General features: G+C 41.9%; 1 protein-coding gene across 1 annotated transcript; it reads left to right on the forward strand.

Moving 5' to 3' along the window:
- Positions 1-461: 461 nt before the first annotated feature.
- Positions 462-689, forward strand: LOC309817144 (ragulator complex protein LAMTOR5-like; the record flags this gene model as incomplete). Its single annotated transcript, XM_082645161.1, has 1 exon — positions 462-689. One exon carries the CDS (start codon positions 462-464, stop codon positions 687-689), a length of 228 nt encoding a protein of 75 aa, XP_082501287.1.
- Positions 690-11,576: the final 10,887 nt, after the last annotated feature.

Here is an 11,576-nt window from a genome sequence, read left to right on the forward strand (position 1 = left end):
ACACAGTGAAAGCAGGATTAAATTAAGACCTAAAGAAGACTTAAATTCTGAAAAGACGATTGTTTTCCTCTTCCCCAAGACACATGTAATCGCGATGTAATTCAAAAGCGAAACAGGACTAAACCACAAAATAGGTGGAAGCAAGTTCCACCAGATTCACGGTTTTTCCACTACGAGTAGGTTAGTGTTTTCACTTTTGAAATTTCGAATATTTAATAATTTCAAGATAGTTTTGCTGATCTAGATCTGCTGAGCCTTTTTGTTTAATCTAGCCTTTAACAAAGGCCCTGAGAAGGGAAAATGTTTGGAGTGTTTTTGACTGAAAGCAGGCTGCCTCTTATTGATGGATCTGCAGACCATGCAGTGACCTGCAAGCTAAACTGGGGACTGGAACTTCAGAACAAAACAGGAGAAGGTGACACACCTCGGGGTCCTGCCTGGGGCGGGTGGTGGAGAGCGGGATGGGGGCGACCTTGGAGCAGCACCTGGAGGACACAGTGAAGAATCCATCCACTGTTGGAGTCCTGTGCACAGGTTCACAAGGACTCGATCTGGGCTGCTGCAGAACCCTGTCAGATGAGCATGCTGGGGCGATATTTGTTCCAGCCCAGCAAGCAGCTAAGCTGACCTTGGTCCCCACTGATATTCCTATGGTGTGTCTAGAATCAGGGAACATTATCATGATCTAGAAACATGATGGCATTACAACAGCGGTGTACAAAACGGCCTCTTGACATTTCATATCCGTTCCCCAGCAGCCTGTCACAGGGACTCAATCATACCTTGTGTTAATTATCTTATAGAACTATGAGAGTTCCAGTAGTTAGGCCAGTCATGGAATGTGCATTGGACACTTTTCCATTAATTTTAGAGTAAGCTGCTTTTGGACATTCTATGGATTGACTTATCAAAATACTAGTTAAGAAAATAGCATGTTTTCTTTTTGGTCCAATGAGCTGAAGATCACAGATTCTTGGCTCTTGTCCCACACGGCTACCAATAAGCCATGTATGACCTTGGTTATGTCTCTTCATTTCTCCAGCCAATGAATGAGACTTTGGAAATTTCTTTCTAAATCTAAAACCCTCTCTTTGTTCTTTTCTTTTTTTTTTCTTTTTAACATCTTTATTGGAGTATAATTGCTTTACAATGGTGTGTTAGTTTAGGCTTTATAACAAAGTGTATCAACTATACATATACATATATCCCCATATCTCCTCCCTCTTGCGTCTCCCTCCCACCCTCCCTATCCCACTCCTCTAGGTGGTCACAAAGCACTGAGCTGATCTCCCTGTGCTATGCGGCTGCTTCCCACTAGCTATCTATTCTACATTTGGTAGTGTATATATGTCCATGCCACTCTCTCACTTTGTCACAGCTTACCCTTCCCCCTCCCTGTGTCCTCAAGTAGATTCTCTAGTAGGTCTGCATCTTTATTCCCGTCCTGCCCCTAGGTTCTTCAGAACCATTTTTTTTTTTTTGGTTCCATATATATGTGTTAGCGTATGGTATTAGCATATTTTGAAGGTATAGGTCACTTTGTAGACAGAATTTTGTTATGTTTAATAGATCTGGTTAGAAGGCAGGAAAAAAACAAAGAAGCCTATTAGAGAGCAAGAGAGGAGCAGGGAAGTTCAGACTGGACCCGACTGCACTGACCCCAGGGAGAAATGGGTGTGGCTAGATTACAGGTGCTGATGGCAGTGGCAGAAAAGTTTTCTGTCAGTCAAAAGTCAGGTCAGATGATTCCGGAGGCCAGTTCTGATCAGAAAATGAATACCTTAGCTACTCTACTATTTTTTAAAATACTTATTTGTATACCATTTCTCTATTTTGAGTGGAGCAAAGCAGAGTTGAGAGTTACTTTAGTTGTTGTGAATAAACTGTCAGAGGCAATGTATCGGTCTAGTGACTTCTTCTTCAAAAGAATTGAAAAATTTCATCATTTTTATATTTGGAAATTCACTCTCATTTTGTTCTGTTTTGATCTGTATGGTTTGCCTTAAAGATAATACTGTAGCTACCCTGGCCTGTATGTCTTGCAGTGGCTTTTTTTTTTTTTTTTAAAGGAATTTTGCTTTTTTTTTTAATTTTTATTTATTTATTTATTTATGGCTGTGTTGGCTCTTCGTTTCTGTGTGAGGGCTTTCTCTAGTTGCGGCAAGTGGGGGCCACTCCTCATCGTGGTGCACGGGCCTCTCACTATCGCGGCCTCTCGTTGCGGAGCACAGGCTCCAGACGCGCAGGCTCAGTATTTGTGGCTCACGGGGCTAGTCGCTCCGCGGCATGCGGGATCCTCCCAGACCAGGGCTCGAACCCCTGTCCCCTGCATTGGCAGGCAGATTCCCAACCACTGCGCCACCAGGGAAGCCCCTTGCAGTGGTTTTTAACCAAACCCCTTAAAATTCTGACCTGTAATAATTCACTTTTGACTGTACCAACTTATTTTTTCTTTCTACATTTTTATTTTCTTTGACTCTCCTATTAGGCGATAAGCTCCTTTTCAATGTTTGAATTATCCAATTCTTTGGTCCACAGGTTTCAGAAACTTGAAGTGAGGAACCCATTCATCTTTGTATCTTGAGCAAAAGGACAGTGCATGAAACAAAACAGATGTCAAGTCTGCTTGTGGAATGGAATTTGGACAGCCCTGCCCTCAGGGAGATTGTGGGTGACCTGTGGAGTCAGCTGCATCAAAAATGACACAGTGCTGTTGTAAGTGGAACAGGGGAAGCATGTCATCATACAGAAGTAGAAGAGGGAAAGAGAGTAAGATGAGTTATGCACGAAAGTGTCAGGGAGAGTATGAAAGGGGAGGGGATTCCAGGGGAGCAGTTGGGGAAGGACACCCAGTTGGAGGAAACACCATGCAAAGCAGAAGCAAGAAATATTCAGCGATTATAAAGTTCCACAATTCTTAAATGGGCTAAAATGTGCTAAAGGTAGCACATATAGAAAGAGACAAAGTCTAGAGATAAGCAGGAGTAAAAACATCCAAGGCTTTGTAGGTCATGTTATGGAGTTTGGACCTTGTTTGGCTGGTTGTGAGGCAGGGGGCAGGGAAAGGTCTTAGTGTGGATAAGCTGAGTCTCAGTGATATGAGATTGCTAAATCTCATGGCAACAGATCAGACTTGCATTCTGCAAAGAGCACTCTGGCTGTGTCATTGGAGTTAGTTCAAGTGTGCCAGGGGATTGACTTGGTAAGGTGCTGTGACAATAATGCAGATGGGAGCGGACTAGAACCTTCAGTAGAGCAGATGCCATGGAAATGAAGAGGCCAGGTCAATTCAAGAGATTTATAAGATGATGCAAGACTTGATGACTAGATATGAGGATCTGGGGAGAGGGAGGTAACAGTTTCATGGCTTAAGAGACAGGTAAATGATGGTGCTACCTACCGAGGTAGGGAATATAGGACTGTTTGTGGGGGAATGGGGCAAGTTGACAGTAAAGGGGACAAATCAATCCTTTGGGTCATTTTGAGTGTGGGGTAACTGCAGACCTTTAGAGTAGAGGACACTGCACCTCAGTGTCCTTGCATAACTGCCCAGTTTTTCACAAATATTTTTAATAACATTCATGCCTTTGTTATCCCTGTATAGCACCCTCTACATTGCATTGTAATTCACTTCACTTTTTAGAAAATCTGCATTTTCTCCTGTGCGTTCCATCCCCATTAATGGTGACATATTCTCCCCACTTAGCCAAGCTCATCACCTCAGAGTCGATCTCAATTCTTCTTTCTTACTAGTCACATCCAACATGTCACTCAGAATGTTCCTAATCACTCCCCTCCTCTCCTCTTTCTGGTCACTGTTTGGTCCAGCATACCTGTCCACTGCCATATACACCTATATCCCCAGCCCTCCCCAGTCAGTTTCTTTCTCCAGACTCTTGCAGTGATTTTCTAATTGCTATTTCTGCCTCTAAGATTTGCTCTGGGAAATTACTCATTACTCACACTTATTGCCAGAGTAACCTTTCTGTAACCAAGTCTATTCATATCACTTTGTTACTTAGAAACATCAATAGCTCCTCAATCCCTAAATGGTTATGTACAAATACGTTATCTCATAATTTGGCCCAAACGTATTTTCTAGACATAGGAAATTATTCCTCACTTCACAAATGGTACCTAAATTGACTTTAAACATTGTGAATCAAAGGTACTCTGATATATTAGTTTTATGACTCTGTATTATTTCAGGTAGGTGTTGGACAGGTGAAAGAGGGACTCTGTTTCACTCCACCACCACGGACACAGACACACATATACACGCACGCACGTGCGCGCGCGCACACACACACACTGTTAGATTCAGTTCCAAAATTAATTCACCAAGGATACTCTTATGGATTGAATTATATTACACTGAAAATGTATGTTTGAAGTCTTAATCCCTGGTACCTAGGAACGTGACCCTATGTGGAAACTGGTCTTTGCAGATGGGATCAAGTTAAGATGAGGCCATTAGGGTGGGCTCTAATCCAATATAACCGATGTCCTTATGAAAAGGGGAAATTTGGACAACAGTCACAAGGGGAGAATGCTACATGATGATGGAGGTCCTGTAGCTACAAGATGAGGAATGCCAAGGATTGATGACTACCAAAGAGGCAAAGGATTCTCCCCTTCCACTTTCAGAGCGAGCATGGGACTGCCAACATCTCGGTGTCAGACTTCTAGTCTCCAAAACTGTGGGACGATATATTTCTGTTGTTTTAAGGACCTGGTTTGTGGTAGTTTTTGAAAGCAGCCCTGGGGAGCTAATACAGATTCGCGATTTTACAGGATGCAGAGTGGCCACAAAGCCTAGCTTCTCCTAGCCTCTAGCATTTCTGGTGGGCACAACTGCTCTGGCAGCACTGTCCCTGCATGGCAGAGGTGCCTTGGATCTGGAAAAAGTGCCACCACTGCACTTTTATGTGTAAACTTACAGCACCATCCCTGAAGAATTTACAAACTCTGGCCTTCTGTTCAAGAGAATGTTTACAAACGTGGCATTCTACTGGTTCTTGATCCAGATTCAACGTTGACAAAGCCACAACTTCATCCAAGGGGAGAAACGACAGCAAGTGTCAGGAATCTCTTAATCATATCTTTGCCTCTAGCTCCCTGGAAAGCCCATTTCCATGCAGACTCACTTTTTGATAAAAACTGTAAAATGTTATCTAGGCTTATACTCAGAAAGCTACTCCTATTTGTCTTTTTTTCAGCATTGTGATTTACTTTATCAAAGGCTTTTATATCTTATTTTTCTTTGTAGGTGGTGTAGGGAGCGATTTTTGAGCAAAAGCAATGAAATCCTGACCTTACCTCAATAAGGACCTTGTGGCATTTTACTTGACCAACTTTATCAATTTTGTTCTATTTCATTCGTTTCCAGGATATGCTATGGTTTTTTTTTACATCTCCTGGCTTTTGCATGTGTCATTTTCCTCACCTAGAACATATGCCTGATGCATTTCCAACTAAAGAATGCCATCACTTCGCTAATTATGGTAATCAACACTGTCCTGGGTACTACACAGACATGATCCCATTTGTATTCACAACCTTGTGATTTAGACTGAGAGAGGTTAGGGTGATGAGGAGGTGGCATTGGAACCTGGCTCTTTCAGATCACAGAATCAATGTTCCTGTTTCTTAGCCTCTTGCCAAGCCAGAAATCTTCCTTAACTTTCCTAGCCAAATATTCACTTTCTCCTCCAAGTTCCTGGAGAGTTTTGTAGTTACTTTTATTGTGATAAGTCACAATAATTTATATTTTAATTACTTATTTGGGTTTGTAGCCCCAGTTGGTTGAATTCCACAAGACAAGAAATGGCTTTTTGCCCACCTGCTTTAATCATGGCTCATAATAGATGCCCCCCAAATATGTGCCGAATGGATTAGAGCATGCTGAATAAATGCATGCATGGATTATAAAGTCACAGCATCTTCTATTTGACTGTGAACTTCTAGAAGACAGAGACCTTGCCTTTTTAAATTTTGAATCCCCAAAGTTGAATAAAAGTCTGTTGGCAGAACGAATGATTTAGTCAATGAATGATTTGGCTGAGTGAATGATTATAGGTGACTAGAAGCCCAGCATGTGGCAGTTTTCCCTCCGTGCTTTATAAGATTTAGGAGCAGGACTTCCCTGGTGGTGCAGGGGTTAAGAATCCACCTGCCAATGCAGGGGACACAGGTTCAAGCCCTGGTCCAGGAAGATCCCACATGCTGCAGAGCAACTAAGTCCATGCGCCCACGAGTCTAGAGCCCACGAGCCACAACTACTGAACCTGTGCGCCACAACTACTGAAGCCCGCACGCCTAGAAGCCCGTGCTCCACAACAAGAGAAGGCACCACAACCAAGAGTAGCCCTTGCTTGCCACAACTAGAGAAAGCCCATGCACAGCAATGAAGACCCAAAACAGACAAAAATAAATTAAAAAAAAAAAAGATTTAGGAGCAAGTGATAAAAAAGATCATACAAAAAGGCAAAAATTTGTCTAATCTCTGTTAATCTCAGATTGAATGCAGCTAATCCAGCTTCATGATGGAGACTACAATCTGATTTTAAGATCAAGAAAATGAAAGTACTAAAATTGAGGAATAGTTTCATTATTTCATTCATTTATTCATTCATTCACTTACTTACACTTGGGAATTGAAAAAGCACCTGAGAGCTGAGTAATTCACAGCCTTCTTTTTTTTTTTTTTTTTTTTTTTTCCAATTGTTGGAAGCCTGAGCTTGGGAAACCAATTGGGCTGAATCCCAAAGACAGCCACTGTGGTAAAATGCCTTTGGGACCATCCATGACATACAAAGGAGTATGGGTCTTATAAATTAGAACAGTGGTTCTTAAAGTGTGGCCTGGCAACCCATGGGAGTCCCCAAGAGCTTTTCAGGGAGTTACAGATCAGAATCATTAGGACAATACTGAGCTCTTATCTGCCTTTTTAATTCCCATTCAGTGGACTGTCCCAGGCACTACATGGTATGTGGTATAACACCAGACTGAATGTAGAAGTCAATATGCAAATCTAGCTATCTTCTATTAAGTCAAACATTAAAAAGATTTGCAAAACGATAAGACAATGCTTCTCTTCACTATTTTTTGGAAACAGTTATTTCTCATAAAATGATGTCATTTATGTTAATATTTAATGATGTATAGCAGTTATTTTAAGATAAATACTTACAAACATTTTCTCAGTTTTACTTTTGAACATGATAAATGTTGATAGATATAACCCACATAAATAAAAGTATGCTGGGGTCCTCGATAATTTTAAGACTGTTAAACTCATCTGAGACCAAAAATGTGAGAACGACTGACTTAGACAAACATGGACTCATAAGAAGTTTCAGACCCACTGCCCTCTCAGGAAGCATTGCCTAGAGTGTGCTTCCTTCTAGCTGGTGTGTAGGTGGGGTGTGAAGGCAGAAGGTGAATCATTTACAAGGATTTGGACACCCACTCCCTTCACTACTTCATTCCTCTGAACCTACTCTCTCCACAAGGGCAATGCTATTTCTGCTTCACCAGGGATCTGCAGCTGGAACCAGATATTTACTCTCTGGTCTGAGGCCAAACTCTGACATCCATTCTCCCTACTGCAAGTCCCTCAAAGCCATCTTCTTCCAGCACCAGGGAGCCTCAACTCCTACAGAAAATCTGTTCAAGGGCGAGTCATTACAATCAGCTCCTGGAGAGTGCTAATTATGTACTTTCTGAAATGTTCTCTCAATGAAGGAGCCATTCAGTGATAGGGGAAAATAAAATAACTCTTAATCACAGTTGCAGAATTTCTAATAAAAATCTATAATTAAAAAAGAAATTGATCCTCAAGCATTTTCACTTCTATTAAATTGCCAGAAAACAAAGTCGTGTTCACCTCTGGTCTTACAGGAAGGAGCCTAGCAACATGTATACATCCACTCAAGAAATAATGATGGACCACCCATTCTGTGTTAGGGATATTGGGAATGTTTGCAAATACCTGGCTGAGAAGATACTGTGTATCCTATGGCCAGCCTCTGATAAATAGTTACGGAAACTTGGCCTTTATAAAATGAAATAGAGATCAGAGCAAACGTAGGAGCCTGTTTTAAATGGACCACACTGACAATTAAATTGGTGGTTTACTCCCAGTTCGGGTCTCCAAAGGGAAGCTGGACATGTAAATTGCCAAGTCGGTAACAAAGAATAGCATGGTCAGAGACAAGGAGAGGGTCACGTAGCTTAGGTTAATCTGCGGTGATCCCGATTGGCCAGATCATGAAATAAACAGTGACATCTGACAGTATGCTAAGACAGAAGACTGCGTAGTCTTGTTTTACCAGCTTCTTCGTGCAACATGCCGGCTTGATACAGGCCTGGAGATGATTTATTATTTGCTTTCCTTGAGCAGATGATTCTGCCTGGCATTATGGTGATCAATGAGCTCATTTAGCGGCACACTGTTTACACAGACTGAGCAAAATCTGAAAAACAACTTAACCTTCTGAAGTACTGAAACTAAACAGGGACCTCAGTTACCCTTCTTTCAGGGAAATGTTATTGCTGGCTGATTAAATGAAACCTTTTGTGTCTGGAGGACTTTCTGAGAGGAAGCATCAGTTACAGACAGTCTGGGTTTGGGAAATAGGACAACTTTATATCTTCACTGAGGTCCTAATGGCTTTAGTTCCTCTTGAATGGTTACATGGAAAGATAAATATAGTTCAAGCCAGGTTTTTGCTGTTTAAATGACAGGGTGAGCAAATAATAGCCCATATCCACATGGCACAATACTCTAAAAGAGCCAAATGAAAAACAATAATAGCACTCAAGTTGTCCTTATCTATCTTTCATTACTTTGGAAGTTGACACTATGTCTAATACAATTAACGTATTAATAACAACGACATAAACAACAAATGGAACAAACCAATAACAAAACTCAGCTACTATTAACAAACAGTTTATGATATCCCAGTGTAACTGAAAGTGCAGTCTGGCTGCTTGTTACTCAAAAGCCAATAGAGAGGCAAGGTTGGTGGAAAGGAAAGTTTGCTTTATTTTGGATGCTGGCAGCCAGGGAGGGGGGAGTGTGGATGCCTGTCCAAAGGCCGACTCCCCACTTCCTACAACCAGTGGGCAAGAGCTTTTATAGCTAGAGGGAGGGGGTTACACGTAGAAACAGTACAGTTGGCTCTGACAGTCATCTTGAAATTGGTCACTGGTGGTCTGACCAGCATCATCTTGATTGCTTCAGGTGTGGTTAATCTTCAGGTCGGTTTGTTTCCATTTCTTTGAGGCCAGTTCTCGGAATTGTGGCAGCTTATGTCATGGCTACAGCCTGCTCATGTAGTTAACTTCTTCCACCTGGTGCGGGCTTCAGTATCTTTAAGACAGCTCACAGGATATGGCTCAGAATATTACCTGTATCTCTTAAGGAGGAACTAAAGGTCCTTGACTATGTTTAATGACTAAACTATTATTATTTGGTCTCCTTTGACTGTTTTCCTTTGTTTCTCTCTTTTTTCACTTATCTGATTAAACTTATTCTTTGGCTAAAGTTTTTCCACAGACAAAAGGCAGGCTGAGGACATGGGGGGCATAGACCACAGGGTCCTGCTCCATTTCACTAGATATTACTAGATAGGCATGGGTATTCTTTTTAAATTTATAGCTAGGGCTGCCATTTATAGAGCTGTTGCTAAGTGCTATTTCCATTTGTTGGGCACTCGGCAACTAAATGTCAAAACAGACAACACATCTCTAGTTACTGTACCAAGGTTGTCCTGTGGGATGGAATTATTTCCCAGCATTCCAGAACAATGTTGCCTTCTGGCTGGAAGTTATACTTGAATGGGGATTTAACATCCTTCTTTTATTAGTGGACTTCTACTGAATGATTACCTCGAAGAAGAACTCATCTGGGCTGCATAGGAGTTTACAGTTTAATCCTAAAACAGGTACATAAACATAGGATTATAAAACTGCTTGATAAAAGCTGTGACACAGGCAAAGCCTCAGCCAGATCCTAGCATTAGGGAGACAGGCTTGGGGGCAGGCCCAGGGCTGTGTGAACGTCCAGAGCACAAGCACACACAAAGGTAAGTGTATGTGCTTCTCCAGCTATCTCTCCTCTCACATTCAGCTCCAATACTGCATACAGGAAAGCATCGTGGTCTCTCAGCTTCTAATCTTTAAAATCATCTTCTTCTTCTACAAAAATTTTCCATCAGGTTACACGCACGTCCTAGCCCTTGAACCTCCAAACCAGTTGAGATGCTATGGAGCTCTTAGCATTACTGGAGTGGACAGCAGGAGGCAAGGCTGCCCCTGGGGGTCTTTCCACTCTAAGTGTGACTTGTGGACCAGCAGCAGTGGTGTCACCTGGGAGCTTATGAAAAATGTAGTGCAGCATCTCAGCCTCCTCCCAGATCTACCAAGTCAGAACCTGCATTTGAACAAGCTCCTCAGGTGATCAGATGCACTGGTCTAGGGCTGCCTAGGAGGCCAGTGTATTCCTTCAATAGGGACACCTCCCAAGGCAAGCTACAAAATTCAGCCTGACGTGCTGGAAAGCCACTTTAAAGATTTGAGACTTTATAGTCAGCTCAGTGGGAAGGCCTTGGAGGTAGAAATATTTGGGGATTTTTATAGGCCCTATGCACTCTGATTTTTGGAGGCTCCATTTCCACAGCATATTAAGCAAATATATTGGCATCACGAAAATGCAGACATATTTTTTTGGAAAAAAATTTAAAAAATTAATACTTTTTAAAGTTGTGTTTTTATATGGCTAAATTATTCCTTTTGTTTTCTGCTTTAAAATTGATAATATATATACGTATACATACAAATATACACATATACTCACACGTACACTTGAATTGCTAGTTAGCATAATGTCATCCTTTGTAGATGTTTAATTCAACACTTTGTATTTTTCTCTTTTGTAGCACGGGGGGCAATGATTTTTTTCCAGGTCCCATATAATTCCACAGGTCCTTGCTAACATATGGCTCTAAGCACTGTGGCTATACGCCTATTAGATTAATGGGCTTTGAGCAGAGAAGTGACATAGTCTGCTCTATGGTCTAAAAGATCACTTTGACAACAGGGAGGGGATGGGCTAGGGCTTGGTGTGGGAACAGGAGTGGCCGCTGAGAAACGACGAGGTGACTCTTTCGGCAGCTCAGGCAAGAGAAGATGTTGATGGTGGTGACGGAGGGAATCTCCTGAATATGAGAGAGATGCGTGTGGCAGAATTTTCAGGACCTTGGGACACGTTTCTTATGGGGAGTGAGGGAGAGAAGGAGACAGGGATGACTCCCTAAATTCCAGACTAAGAAATCTAACTGGAAAACAGCTTATTCGTATAAGAGACACTGAAGGAGTTCTTGGGGACAAGATGTTCCTTTAGTTTTGGACATGTTGATATCGAGTGACTTGTATCTTGGTCCCTGAGTGGAAATATCACAAAGGTAGCTGAACAATCTGCTCTGGATCATGGAAGAGAAGTGCCACGTGGAAATGGAGATTCGGGAGTCACCAGCACACAAATAGGGATGGAAACGAGGGGTTCTCTA

Source organism: Mesoplodon mirus (assembly GCF_964341445.2).
Source record: "Mesoplodon mirus genome assembly, chromosome: 2".
Lineage (NCBI taxonomy): Eukaryota > Metazoa > Chordata > Mammalia > Artiodactyla > Ziphiidae > Mesoplodon > Mesoplodon mirus.